The 15,416-nt window shown below is 37.9% G+C and overlaps 2 protein-coding genes across 2 annotated transcripts; one reads left to right on the top strand and one right to left on the bottom strand.

The window, feature by feature from the left end:
* The first annotated feature begins 3,231 nt into the window (after positions 1-3,231).
* Positions 3,232-4,276, top strand: LOC112165206 (uncharacterized protein At1g08160). Its single transcript, XM_024301656.2, has one exon. It carries the CDS (start codon positions 3,295-3,297, stop codon positions 4,132-4,134), a length of 840 nt encoding a protein of 279 aa, XP_024157424.1. The 5' UTR covers positions 3,232-3,294; the 3' UTR covers positions 4,135-4,276.
* Positions 4,277-4,459: 183 nt separating this feature from the next.
* Positions 4,460-6,929, bottom strand: LOC112165205 (sufE-like protein 1, chloroplastic/mitochondrial). The gene has a single exon (XM_024301654.2). It carries the CDS (start codon positions 6,817-6,819, stop codon positions 5,653-5,655), a length of 1,167 nt encoding a protein of 388 aa, XP_024157422.1. The 5' UTR covers positions 6,820-6,929; the 3' UTR covers positions 4,460-5,652.
* Between the last annotated feature and the right edge of the window lie 8,487 nt (positions 6,930-15,416).

Raw genomic sequence — 15,416 nt, forward strand, 5'->3', positions numbered from 1 at the left:
GCAGATTGTTTTTCCAACCACATTCCACTATTATAGTATCTTCTACAATCCTAGCAAATGCATCTGTTTAGTAATTGTAGAAATATGGCACCGTCGTATGAATAAGTCAAAAAGTTAGCTCTGATTTCTATTATTAAGAATTCCAAAGTCTTTTCTAGGACATACGTACAATCATATATGTATGATTTGACGTATGTATGTTACGGTCCATATTAAAATATATGTACATTTAATCATTAATTCTTGTTTTGAGTTAAATGTTGGGGAAACTTAATCTTAAAGAAAAATACTATTAGATCAACCAAGTCTCGATACAACGTTACTTTTTTTGTTTTCAAACGATTGTGCATCCAATAGTCTGGTAATTGATATGGACAAATGTCCTACCTACATGGGCCAGCTAGCTAGAAAGTCAGACTAAGAAAACACCTAGAGTCCTAGACGCATCTTACCCTCCATTCCCACAACTGCCAAACATTAATTCCACCTAGTCAATAGTCTCATATAAATGTTTCAATCACGACCAAAAAAAGAAGAAGAAAGAGTCGTCCAGGTGTGAATGAGTGGCAACTCCTGGTCATTGGATTCTAATTTTTTTTTTTTTTTTAAATGCATATCAATATTATGTATTAAACGGATTGGAAAATAATTGTGTATTAAGTGTCAGTTGGTATTGCAATAGTATGATGCAGCATGATATATTATATAGAATTGAAAAGAAAATTTGTATATGTAAGCAAATCACCTAAAATATAAGGCCACAAATGTGAAGTCTCATTGAGGTCCCTATAATTTCCCTAAACGGATTCTAGTCGTATATTATAAATTTGATTCTCTCTCTCTCTCTCAAAAACCTCTACTAGTGTTGTCTTCATATGGATGCCCAGATCAAGGAGGTAATGCTAGTCATCGCCCTTGCAAATGGTTTTGCCTACCTGTTAGCAGTAGCTCCTTTGTGGCTTCTAGTCTTGCTACTTCTTCTTTGCGTCTATCTTGTCAAAGGAGATGCGACTCTCAATTATTCTGAGGTGTGGTGTATCACAGTGCCGATGCGGCTGAGGGCCGAGTTATAGCTTGTCATTTGTTGGAAGATTGGGGTGGAGAACCAAGACTCATTTAGTTTTATTCTTCCATGGTTGCACAGGGCAACCATCAATTATTGAATTTAATCTTCATTGGGACTCATTGGTCACCCATGGATTCCAGGTGGCACTAGTTGGGATGACTTTTCTTCCTCATTGGTTGATGATTTGCTCGATCAATGACTGGTCCTGGGGGATTGTGACAGCGACAATAGTTGCCAGCAATGGATCGGAAGATGCCTAAGGTCATACTGACAATGGTAGCGATTGGTTAGCTAGGGTGCTAGGGTTTTTTCAGTGGGCTAGGGCCTTCTGGACTTGCTACATTGAATTAGGTTAGGGTTTGGGTCTCTTTGGGCTTGAGCCTTTGCCTAATTTAGTGTTTACTTTTTTGTATCCTACAAGATTGAATTCTAGTTTCTAAATATTAGGTTGTGTTTCTTACTTGTAGCCCCGTTTTGAATAAACGAGCTTTGTGGAATTAATTAGCGGTGTTAATTAGGTCTTTTGTTGTGCTTGGTCTAGATACATGATTCAAGCCGTGGAAATTGATGTAAAACGTTGTTTCTGACATATATTAATATAATTATCTCTTATCTCAAAAAAAAAAAAAAACAAATTCATATCATTATTATTTTTTGAATAATTTTATTCATATAATTTGTGTGTGTATAATTTTTTTTTCGAATGAAGAAAGAAAATTATAACAAGTTTCCTTAATACCCAGTACCTATGTACGAAGTCATGGATTCGAGTCACCATGGGGGTATGAGTGAAACCCTTTGATCCTCTTTGTTATAAAGAAAGAAAGAAAAGAAAAGAAAAAAAAAACCTATTCCTTTTACATCCAAATAATTGGCATGTGAAGCTAACAAAGGTAGTGAATGATTCTATCCATAAATATTTTTAGAGTGACCGATGTTTGCAATGGCATGTGCTATAGTTTGCTTCTCTCCAAATGTGTTTGAAGCTAATCGACTGAAATTGGGTTGCCAATCTTAAGATGTCTTGAACCAGGACTTTGATCCTGCAACTCTCCAAGGCATAGAAATGTTTTTGTTGATAACGTCAATGAGGATCTTCAAGTCCTCCTTCCACTTAGACTTTAAGATAACCATGAAGTAAGATGGCATGTAGACCAGCTCTCAAAGCTAATGATTCAGTGGTAAGGACATCAGAGACTCTAATTTTCTTTGAAGAATTTCCCATATTATTTTTTATAACCATTTAACATGGTGTATCTGGGGGAGATGCCATTTAATAAGCTTGGAGCTGGATCATTTCTGTGTGTATAAGAATCTATCATTTTCGAATCATAAGATTGAACCGAGCAAATAAATCCTCCTACTCAAAATCCTAGGGTTTAGGCTTTGCTTGGATTGGGTTATTGAACATGATTTGGGCCATTACTCATATTGTCAAGGTGCAACCCTACTAGTGCTTCTTTGGGTCACTCAACCCGACCCGCAAAATCAGATGCGGTATAGACCCGGACATTTTGATGCAACAGTAGTTTCAAAACTTGATTAAGATGAAAATTATGACCCGTGATGATAAATTTCTTAAGTATGAAAATTATGCATCCCACTCACACCACATAATAAACACTTTAAGAAGGAAATGACAAATAAACCTGTAATCATTTTGAGCTAGGGTTACTTCAAAACATGTGCCTTTGATTACTTTAGAAACTTTTGTCCAATATTTTCTGCACCATCTTTATAGTAAGGGCTCTCACTTTCCGCCAGATAATTCCTTAAGGGCTAAACATTAAACCACACAAGTTCTCAGAAGATAAAGCAGCTACATGGTAAAGATTATACAGCATATGCTCCAAAACCATTGATTTTATAGATTACTATATCATCCACCATTCACTACTTTGATCAAGTCTAACCAATCACTCCAATCAAAAGTAGCAAGAAGCCATTAAGGAACTTAAGCACTTTGCAGAATAGGGCCACATCTATTTAGAACTCTCTCAAACAGTGTTGCAATTTCAAAAGCAAAACCATTCAAACACAAATATCTGAAGTAACACACCTTTTGCAAATTTCAATACAAACAAACTGGCTCCACTATCCCCTCTATCAAAAGCTTCTTTTCCTTTTACTTGCTTTAACCAAATTCCTAGTTTATTTAAAGAAACAACCACCTTCCTCTTCTTCCTTCATTATTTGTTTCAGCTGTTCTTCTGGCTATTTTGGCAGAGATGCTACCCCTTCCTCCTCCACCTGCATCTCCAATACCTCCTTCACCACTACTACAAGCCCAAAAGCAAACTAATCCCCTTCCTCCTCCACCTGCATCTCCAATACCACCTTCACCACTACTACAAGCCCAAAAGCAAACTAAGCCACACTCTCTAAATCAAATTATCATACCAAAGTATGCCCAGAATCAAGGCCTGGTGCCCGATGCAGCAGCAAATCATGAATCCAGAAAATCAGAAAAACAACCTATGCTCCGGCCACCTCAGGCTCGACGAACCAATCCACTTATATGGTGTTGTGCAATAGTATGTCTCATATTCAGCCTTATTCTTATCTTCTTTGGAATTGCAACTTTGATCATGTTCCTTGTTGTTAGACCTAGAATTCCATTGTTTGACATTCCTAATGCAAAGCTCAACACTATCTACTTTGACTCACCAGAGTATTTCAATGGTGACTTCGCTTTATTGGCAAATTTCTCCAACCCAAATCGGAAAATAGATGTAAGATTTGAGTATCTGCAGATGGAACTGTACTTTTCTGATAGGCTCATAGCAACTCAGTCTCTTGACCCTTTCACTCAAAGACCTCGAGAAGGAAGGTTGGAAGCAGTTCACTTGGTATCCAGCTTGGTTTACTTGCCTGAGAATCATGCTGTGGCGCTTCGAACCCAGGTGCAGAACAACAGAGTCGACTATAATATAAGAGGAACATTTAGAGTGAGAGCCAGTCTGGGACTGATCCACTTTTCCTACTGGTTGCATAGCAGATGCCAATTACAGATGACAGGTCCACCGACTGGTGTTTTAGTTGCCCGAAGTTGCAGAACTAAAAGATGATGATGAGAAGCAAAACTTGTACCATCTTTCTTTTTTCTTCTGTCTGCATTGAGATCTAAATGGAATTCTTGGTGTATAACAGTGAGTGTATAATATGATACATGAACATTCTATCCTACAACAAATGAAGTTTGTTTTGTGATATTATTGATTGTATTGAAAAACACATAGGAGAAAAATCATCATTTGCCAATGCAATAGTGTACATAATGAAAGAAGTCACAAACAGAGGAAACATGATAAGATCCTCTGCGCAAGGTAAAAAAAAAAAAGGGAGTCCTCAGTGTTTCCCCTGACAAATTGGAACTCTTTTTGAGGGAGGAAGAACTAGAATTCTACTTGAGAAAAACAAGAGAGTAGCAAGAATATTGTTTGGAGAATCAACTAGGATCCTGCGCTGATCTCCGCATAAACTCTCTCCATTCTTAATAGTTGCACAATATTCAACTACGGTGTACTTGTTTATTCACCAAAAGAATTCACATAAAAAGCATTAATTGATCCAAAAACTTTAGAGAAACTACAGCCAGAGAAGGAACCAAAATAATAGCTGGGAATCCAACTCCAGCGTTGTACATAGAGGGTACATTCTTAAATAGTCCTACTCTGAAGTGTCCTCCTAAATCCTAATCAGTAAGCACTGAACATACCATCACTGGTTAGATTAATCAACAATTCAAATATCCATAAAAATTTAAAGAGCTAATCTTTAATCTAAAGAAACAACAGAAAGGTCGCAGTCACGTGTTCTTGTAATGGACAGCTGGTTCAACACAATACATTTACTTTTTTCTTTTTCTTTTTTATACTTCTGTCTTCTTATGCCCAACCACTGTTATGAACATACTGTAAATCTCCCACTATCATGAAAAGTAGATACCACAATGTATATCTCCCACTATCAGAATCCTCTCCTATCCACCTTGTCTAACTGCAAGCATAAAACTCACACAGGAAGTCCCTACATTCACTGACTGAAACAGCCTGCACAAGACAACTAGCCCACCTCTATACTTTGAATAAGAAAAGAAGAAACGGAGATCAAACAGTACTAGAATTTGCAGCAGAAGGCAATACCATAAGAAATTCTAAACTGCCTCAAAATAGGAAACTCCACTCCTGTTTAACATGACCATGAGCTTGGTTGAAGCAGATAGCTAGTTGACAAAGAGCACATCTCACCAAAAAATTAGCAATTACCATTTGAGTGCTAAATCATATCTGAACCTACCCTAGTATTCATATCAGTCCTAAAGTATATCCGGCATCTTATGTTAATCAACGTAATAAAAAACCTCAACCACAAAAAATATAAATAACTAGACAGCACAAGGATCCACCGATATTTGATATAAAGTTTCGAGACAAAGTAACTTCTCAATCTAAACTTTTAGACCACTATGTGTACATTACTTCTGAAAATTCAGAGAAATAACCACATAAAACGATCACTAAAACAATATGTGAGAGCTAATCCAAAAATACGAACCGAACCTCTTTTACGGAGCCAGAGCAGCTTCACTTTGTACTCACTTCAGCTGGCGTCTTCGCCTCGATAGACAATGCATGTAGTCCACTCTGCAACTCCTCTTGCAACAAGCCGTAGATGAGCCTATGCCTCTTGATCATACTCTTCCCTTCAAACGCCTTAGTCACAACTCTCACATTGAAATGCGTCTCCCCATCACCACTTCCTCTAACTCCGGCATGCCCGACGTGCTGGTAAGAGATATCCTCTACTTCCAATTCCACAGGACTAAGCTCTCTCTCCAATGCTTCCTTAATTCTCTTCCCTCGACCTCCCAAATCACCCGAATTCGACTCCTCTTCATTCGAAACACTCCCTACCACCTCCAATTCCTTCACATTTCCTTCTGACCTCGATTCAACATTCACACTCTCAATGCCACCATTGATTCTCGAACCCAAAATCGAAATCTTTTCACTAGTGCTACTCAATTGCTCAGCATTTTCATTAGAGCTCAATCCAACACTAGAACCCTCAATACCACCCACTTGAGAATTCAATCCCAAATCCACAGAATCCGAGCCACTAACCAAATCCTCAGCCTTTTTCTGCATCAAGTTCAACATATTCAAAAACCCATTATTCCTACCAGGTGACAAGCTCTGCTGAAGCCCAAGATGGAGCGCGAAATCGGGTCGGACCCTCAAAATTTCCTCCACGGGTTCACCCGAGAGCCCTTTAACGAGCAGAGCAGCGAGACCTTTCGATATAAGCGCGTCGGAATCGGCCTCAAAGAACACGTTCTTGTCGGAATCGAGGTAGGCTCGCACCCAAACCTGCGAGACACAACCTTCGACCTTGTTCTCTTTTGTCTTGTACTTATCTTCGAGGGGTTTGAGCTTCTTGCCGTAGTACAGGAGCTCCTCGTACTTGGCTTTTGGAACCGGTACGGACTGGAAGAGCTTGACAATTTCTCGAAGCTTCGGGGGGAGTTCTTCGATGGGTTGCAGGGGCATTGAAGCTGATGGTGCTAAGGCAGATGGGGATCGGGATGAGGATATGGTGGGGATTCTTTCGAAAGAAATGGGTCGACGGAAGGAAGAGAAGTTCGGGTGTTTTGGGAAGGCGGAGAGGGTTTTGGGGTTTAGAGAAGAAGAGTGGGGGATTTTGGTAGTGAATAACCGAAACGAGGATGAGATAGAAGAAGACGACGACATGATTGGTTCTCAGACCTCTGGTAGTAGAAGCAGGGAATTTCAGAGAAACACACACGGTGATGAAATAGACGGAGGGCTAAACACACAGTTTGACCAGATGGATTAACTACACCTGAATTATTATTATTATTAGAGTCATGCTATTGTCACTCTATTAACCTTATTTTATTTACTCTACATTTTCTTCTCACTTTACATATATCTTTTTAGTTTCAAATTCACTTTGTTATCCATTTGCAATACTCAAAAATACATTTTTTCAATGTAGGGTTTATCTCTTTTTATATTTGGCTTCCTCTGTGTCTCTCTCAGTTCTTTTTGGTTTCCTCCTTGTCTCTCCCAATCAATCAGTCTCCTAAAGTTTCAGTCAATCCGTCTCACCGGTAAAGGTTTGGCGTATATACATACCTGAAAATCATAAAATTGTCTGATAGAGGTGCACTGAAGACTATTCAATATTTCGGTAATACTCTACCGAACAAAACAAAAACCTATAACTTTTAGTTCTACGATCATAAACGAAGAAAAATGGAAACAAAAATGAGATTACCTCATTTTTAGGCTCCAAGTAGGTGTTTTCAAACTCCGTTAGCGGTAATATGATATATTTTGAGGCATAAAAGTTGTTAACACACAACATGAGAACGATTGAAGATGATGATTGCTAAGAATTAAAGTGTTAGGATTTAACAATGAATGAAGAGATTAAGAATGAAGTTTAAGTACATGTTCTGTAAGGGTTTAATAAGAAAAATAAATTGTAATTTTTAATAAGATATTATCCTTTATTGTAAATTCACATTAGGGCATTTTTGTCTTTCAATATATAAAAAATTAGGATGGTGAACACAGTATTAGTAGGGTAGTAATAGCCGCACCCTATTAGGGTTATTATTATTGTCGTTGTTGTTTTTAAGTTGAAAAGACCATCTATTATACAATTCAGCAAACAGTATAATTGTTTAAACCCAAAATGAGCATTTTTGGCATGACAAGGCGTGTCTTGGAGAAATTAAGCCAATATTAGTGGCTCAAGCTATATATTGTCAACAAGTTCGAGATATATTATTTAGAGGCTAACTAAAACCTACCTGCAGAATTATGGAAGATTATGCGAGCTGCAAGAAAAGGAAATGATGGAAGCATGGAAATGAAAAGTCAACTTTAGCACATTTTCCTACTTCGACTAGGAGAAACCAAGCTAAACAAGGAAGGAGGGCTGCAGACTAACCAAACGAAATCCAAATGAGTTAAAACTTTCCAGATTCATTTTAGACATCCCAAGAATCATTTCTTATGAATAGTACAAGAGCTAGTTTGGAGTGGAAAACCTTCAAACAATCAGTCCAATTTTCTAAAACACAAAACTGGATAACCAGATCTGTAAGGAGTCCAGCAGTGTTTCCGGCCCAACCACATGGAAGTAAGCTCTGAAATTTTGTCATAATGATCTACACTCATGGTGGATCATTTGATATGAAGAAGTCGAAGGCCCATTCTGAATTCTTGGTGGAGATATAATTGAAGGAATAAAGGAGCAGAAAGTGACTCAAAATCACTCCAAAACTCATCATTTTCATCTCCATTTAGTGCTCCACCTCCACCTCCACCTCCATTTAGTGCTCCATTATCTTGATTTGTTTAAGGCCAACCACTTTGACATGGTAGCCTATATATAGAGGCTAAAATGAAACAACACAACACACAATTCATCAACAACAATCTCTAAGATTATCCAAGTCTCTCCAGAGCAACCCCTCTCCTTCTCTTACCGGTGACCACACTCCAGTCCCAGAATCCTCAGGAGCCGACTGTCAGTGCTACCAAATCTTCTGTCAATGTGCTTCGCTCCTAGTCTCCTCGGGAGCCGACTGTAGTACCGCGACCACAACTTTCTTTCTAAAAGTTCATATTGTATTAGGGTGATCCATCTATTATTGAGGATTAAAATTTAGGATCTCCTCCTTTGACACCATGAGAAATTTGGTTGGTTTAATCACATCCTAAAAGTGGAAATTGACTGTTAGGATGTGGATAAACACTATCTCTGCATATCTAAGCAGACATAAATTTGCTTCTTTATAGTCTTCTAGAATTATACATAGAACTCCAGTTTTCAGGATACATTGGTCTTCTGTATGGGTCAAAACTGAAGAATACAATGGCCGCCTGGCCAGCCTTCTTAGTCTTTTAAGTTCACGAAATGCAGGTTTGTGGAAGGTATGGCTCCGGTCTTTTCAAGATCTGCCTGGCATTGCACTTGGCATCTTATACAGGTAATCTCTATATATTGGTATGTGGCTTCAATTAATATTTTGAAATATGATGAATTAACCATTAGCTTCTTATCCAAGAAGTAAAAGTGCTTAAGTAACTCTAAAAGTACTTTTATCCATTTTAGTCAACCAAGAGGATGCTAGGTACTTAGGTTACTTAGTACTTATGACATTGTTAAGCAAACCCTTGATTAAAAACTGAACTGCTTGTTGCAAAATCACTCGAGGTGGTTCTACAAAAGACCTTTACACCTTTAATTAATCTCTAGAATTACTTTTGGCACCTCATATATATGTCTATGACTTACAAAGCAGAGTTTTCTCCAAATGGGATGTAGTATCATATTAAGGAGTTCATAGCAGTTCCATCTTTTAATTGCTCAAGTATATTTGCACTTTTATTGAGAGGATCATACATTATTTCTAGCAGAAGTGGTCTGATTGAGAATTGTTGTGAAATATTTTTGTACAGACAACTATTAGAGATTATTTCCAACTTGCAAGCTTTGCTTTGCTTTTGGTAGCTGGGTTGTGCTTTTGCAGTTTGTGATATTTTGTTTCTTTTCTTGAATCTAATATCCTTAGCAAATTATCTTTTCTAGCTTCAGTTTTTATGCACACAGTTAGCTTTGTGAATTGAATGTCTATAGTTATAATGTAAATAAGTATCAATCCTTGTTCTGAGCATGAGGTAGCTGCAATGTGATATGTGGTTTTGCACTAAGTTTCGCTCTTGAAATATATCATTGTCTGTGTTTATGTTGTCTGCATATTGCAGGAATTATGTGAAACAATGGCTGTCTTCTCTTCAAACTTTGATGCCTCAATTAGCTGATATCTCTGAAGGATTATCCGCTTGAAGAATCATAGCTGTTACATAATTGGCTAAATAGTAGCTAGTCACTCTAGATTAGTATAGTTGCTCTAGATAGTAGTTTTTTGCCTTATAAGTTTATTGAGCTGATGCTTATTAGGTTTATGTATGAAATAATTATGGATGTATTTATTGGCTGTAATGACAAATTGAATAATATATGTCATTTGTGTAGTTTCCAGATTACATCTTAATAGGAATGCATATGTGACATCTGAAATACCATGCAACCACTATATCAAAGCCAAAATATGTTGTTGGAGCTACTTAAGAACAACAGAATTCGGGAAAAATCTATTGTTATTTTCCCACTCAAACAATTGAAAATTGTGACCTTACAATAAAAAAAAACACAAAAATATATAAACTTTCGTTAACTCAAAACAAAAACAACGACATATAATTGTATCTTAAATGAATGTACAACAACAAATAATTGTCTTGTGTTAGTAGTTTAACTAACAGTTAACTGTTAGTTATTTTCCCACTCAAACAACAGAAAATTGTGGCCTTAAAATAAAAACAAAGACAAAAATATATAAACTTTTGTTGACTCAAAACAAAACAACAACATATAATTGTATCTTAAATGAATGTACAACAACAAATAATTGCCTTGTGTTGATAGTTTAAATAACAGTTAACTGTTATTATAATACAAAACAAACGACAGAAAACTGTTATTGTAAGTCATTACAAACAACAGATAACTGTCGGCTGAACTCATCGAACACATGTCTTGGGTTTAATCAGACAACAAATGACTTGAAAACCTTCTGTCGTCTGAAAAATCAGACAACAGAGGAAATCTGTCGTTTGATACCCCTAAGAGACGGCACCGTACTAGACAACATAATTTTTTTTAATCAGACGACAGATCTCCTCTGTCGTTTGATTGCTTTTGTGGCATAGTGTTAGTAAGTATAGCCTATGTGAAATGGTGTCTAGAAACGGGACAACGTTCATGACAGGTTCTTGAATCTAGAAGTGCGTGCAAATGAGCCTAAACCACTATGTGGGAGTAGCTCATGCCAAAATGGATTCTGCCTCCCTTGTTCGCCCTCCCCCACCTGGCCATTTCAGTAAGGTTGCCCAAAAGATTTGAAAGAAAATTTGTGTCTAGGCGGCTATACATGGGCCGCATGTCTAAACCTTGATTCACATTGTGTTATTGAATTCAGCTACTTATTAAAAAAAAAAAAAAAAAGAGGAGGATAAGGAACGTGCTGCCAGCTTTCATCATTATAATATATATTTTTTATTTTCATTCTCTTTTTCATTACTACTTTTTATTTATCTTTTTACCGAGCCCACTTCTCATCTATTCGATCGTCTTTGCTGGTTTGGCACCAATACAGTCTCTATTGGCCCAACCCTTACTAGAAACCCTGGGCACTGATCATCAGTGTGATGACACAAATTCACACTGATATTTTGATTGATTGCTCCCAAAATCACAAAACAAAACTATTCAATCCTTGTTGACACCGTTAACAGTGTCATTGAGATTAAACAAGTGATATGTTGTATATACTATTCATAATACACACTGATATCAGTAAAAGGAAAAAAAAAACCCACTAATTTTTCAGATCAGTGTGATACTATTCACTATTGCCACTGAGAGATGTGTGGTGGCCATTGAAGAGGTGCTAATGGGGAAATTTCTAGTAGTGCAATCATGGAAGACCATGCATGTCGATCTGATGCTACTGAAGCTCAGTCTAATCTGTAGAAAATAAATTCGATCAAAATCAATTATGAGTATTGCTTATATCTCAAGATAAAAGAATCAAGAATTTAAATGGTTCTAATACCTGGTGATGAAGAATATTGCAGCAAATTTGGCTTTCCTATTCAACTAGAAGAGTGATCACAAATATGCTCCTTGAGTGCCTGAGAGAAGAAGTCTAATTGTAGAGAAAACTAATGCAAAAGCAAGAGATTAAATAACCCATTATCCTTATCTAGAGTTAAGAAACCTAAAGCAATTATACATCTTCTATCTTTTTCTTTTTTCATTTATATAGAAAATATTTCTGGTATATATCTTTTGGGTTTAGATAAAATATTTTTATCTATTTAAAGCAAATAATAGCATGTTAAATATGTTTCTATTAAAAGGAATCAAAAATGTCGAGAGCTCTCTCTCTCTCTCTAAACCCTAACACCACATCTTGTCGTGGGTGGTTATACTATCAGAGACTCTTTCGTTCAAGGTAGGCAACTGCGGTGATCGATCAGCCTGGGCATCCTCCCTTTGGTGGTCTTTCTCTACCACTTGGAGGGGCTTCTTCGTTGTCGAGGCTGGCTGATTCGATATGGCCTGGCGTTGGTTTCCTGGTATACGATGTGGTGGATCGTGTTCTCTTCCCTATTTGGGGATGTATGCTATGATAGATGAGATTCGGCTCTATTGAATCAAATCGGAGATGGGTTGGTGCAGCGAGGCTGTCGAAAGGGTTGGTTGGCACCGATTTGGTTGGGGTTGGTTGTGGTATTCATTGTAAGATGTAAATCTTACATCCCCATTAAGAAAGTGATTTAAACTAGGTTTTCTGCCAAACCACAATTCAAAAGGTGTTCTGTTATCCACTGATTTACTAGGAGTCCTATTGCAAATATAGTTAGCAGTTCGCATTCATGGCGGCGTTGGGCTGCCGATTAGGCCATAGAATGTCGCGGCCGTTGGCGGTTAATTTGCGAAGCCTGTTGGTGCCGCTCTAGCTCAGGCAAGGAGGACGATGTGATGCTATGGCGTGGCTGTGCTTGGGTGCCCAGTGGCCTGGTGTCCTAAGCAATTTCGGATCCAGGTGTGCCCAAGGCAATTTCAAATGGGCCTGCTCCTTTAGGTTGGCTGGTCAGTCCACACATTTTTGGGTTCGTATTTGGATTCAGGTGGATGGAGGACTAATATTTTTAGATTCTTATAACATTAGGGATGGTTTTTGACTGTCTTCGGAGACTCCCTAGTAGCGCCAGGTTACTTGGTTACTTTGAGCTTCACTCTAGGGTTGTATTATGTTAGATTGCTTTAAAGCTTTTCTTTTAAATTAAAATTTTCTTTCACGGCTCATTTTTGTTGAAGCCGAGGTTTCTCGATGAGTCATTTTGTAATGTTTCCCTCATTTACGAGAATGGACTGACAATTATAATAACAATGTGCAAATATAATATATGGATAACGGTGTGATTTATCAGTTTTATATATTTTTAATATTTTTACTATTATCTTTTCTTAGATGGTGAGCTGTGACATGTTGGTAAGCTATAATTTCAATATTGTAGAGGTCATAGGTTCGGTTCTCACTGGCATATGTAAAGGTGGCGTGGGCTAAGAGTTAAAAAAAACTATTATCTTTCCTCAGATACGTACTGATATTAGCATATAATAAGTCCCAACATATGACCTAGCCGCTCTCACTTAGCTAGAGTTTTTTTTGTCGCTCCTCTTCGAAAATACCTTTTCCTTCTACCATGTCGGATCCCATTGCCAGCCTTGCTGCTGCCTTTGCCCTCTCTGACGACGCACACGTCGACCTTGGTTTTGCTGGGGAGGCGGCGCTGCAAGATCCCCATCACTACATGGTGGGACGGCTGTTGACGCGGCGACCAAATACTACAGGTTTTCTTGGTCCTATGCCAACGATTTGGAGGATGAGGGAAGGCTTATCAATCAAAGCAGTTGGGGATTGATTTGTTTTTCAATATCGAACCAAACCATTTATTAACTTTAAAAATTAAAAGCCAGTTCAATATCGAACCAAACCATTTATGAGCTGGGTTGGTTTGGTTTCTCTTGTACTTAAACCGCGAAACCCAAACCGACCGGTATGTTTGGAATATAATATATAAGAAAAAAATTTAAATTTATATACATAATATATATATATATAATTATATATTCTTTTGTCCAGTTTGTTCTAAGTAAGTTCTAAATCTTCATTTATAACTTTATTCTTAGATAATTTACTACCATATTGAATCCAAGACCCAAAGACCTAAAACCCTAATATAGAATTGCTACAATTACTTTGATCCTTTCACATCACATCTCTCAATCTTTCATTCTCTAACCTTTAATATTACAATATTAAGCTAGTACTGATGGCTAAACAATCAAATAAGTGAATCACCTTGAATCTATTCTAGATTTTGGGTTTTGATTGAATTTTACTATGAAATTTTTCATAAACAACATGTTAATATTATATAGGTTAAAACCGTTTATTATATAGGTTAAAACCGTTTAACCAACCGAACCAAACCAGCTTTAATTGGATTGGATTAGATCGGATTAGGCTTAATTTTTTTGATGACCGGTTGTTCAAAATGCTTAAACTGCTCACTTTGGCATAGAGACGATTTGGAGTCAAAACCGATCCAACCCAATCCGTGTGCCGCCCTACTCTTGTTAGCGCCATATGATGGTATATCTGATGTGGAAGGTATCCCAATTTTTTGTTCTAGATTACTGTCAGAGGGTTGCCTTTTGGTCTACGTAACAAACTATCCTTGTCCTTGATTGGATCTGCAATTGGACAGGTTCTCTGTTTCGATCAAGTAGCGTTGAATAGGAAGGATGAAGAGCAGAGGATCCAATTGGTCGTCGATATTCGTCGGTGCTTTAGGATCTTCCGTAGCTTCTCTTTTTCTGCAGCAGTCGATGTGAATCTCACGATCGTCTATGAAAAAACCAAAGGATTGTGTAGAGATTGTGGGATGTTCATGCATTCCACAGATGGCTATGACAAGTTGATTGCAAATGAAAGGGCAACACTGCATTCCTCTCCGCCGGTACATGCTATGGCGGGTCTATCGCTTTTTGCAGCTGGTGGTGAACCTAATGGCTCAGTAAGAGGTGCTCGGGCTAAGTCTGGAAAGGTTAGGGTTTTATCAAACCCTAGGAATGGTTTGAATGAACCTAGGGTTTCTTCTGGTTTGGGGTTTCTTCAAGGGGAGGCTGCAGTTAGGGCTACACATCACAAAAGCCAAGCTGCATTCTTTTCTGCTCATTTTAACTCCGGGCTACAGGCAGCTGTCTTGTTGAAGAAGATAGTCAAGCCGATTCCTTTATCTGTGCAGCCTAAGCATGGTCTAGAAAGCAATCAGGTTACTGCTTCTTGTGGTGCTTTATTTATTCAGGCATGTAAGAATGGGGGGTGCTACTGCTCCTGGTTTTGGTAGTGTCCCAGGGTCTCTTAGTGGACTGAAGATCGAGGCCAGCTGAGATCATGATACGTCCAGGGAAGAAGTTGCTGGCATTGCCTACACCGAATATGGCTGGGGTTGCAGAATTATCTCTCTCTCTTCCACATATGAATGACAAATTGATAATTTCTCCCTAGAAAAAGAAGAAGGCGGGTCGTGCCAAAGGATCCAAAAACAAAGCCAAATTGGTTGGTAGTGTGGATGATGTCCTGAGTCCCCGTGTTAAGATCAAGGGA

The sequence above is a fragment of the Rosa chinensis genome, chromosome 5, assembly GCF_002994745.2.
Source record: "Rosa chinensis cultivar Old Blush chromosome 5, RchiOBHm-V2, whole genome shotgun sequence".
In the NCBI taxonomy this organism is placed as follows: Eukaryota; Viridiplantae; Streptophyta; class Magnoliopsida; order Rosales; family Rosaceae; genus Rosa; species Rosa chinensis.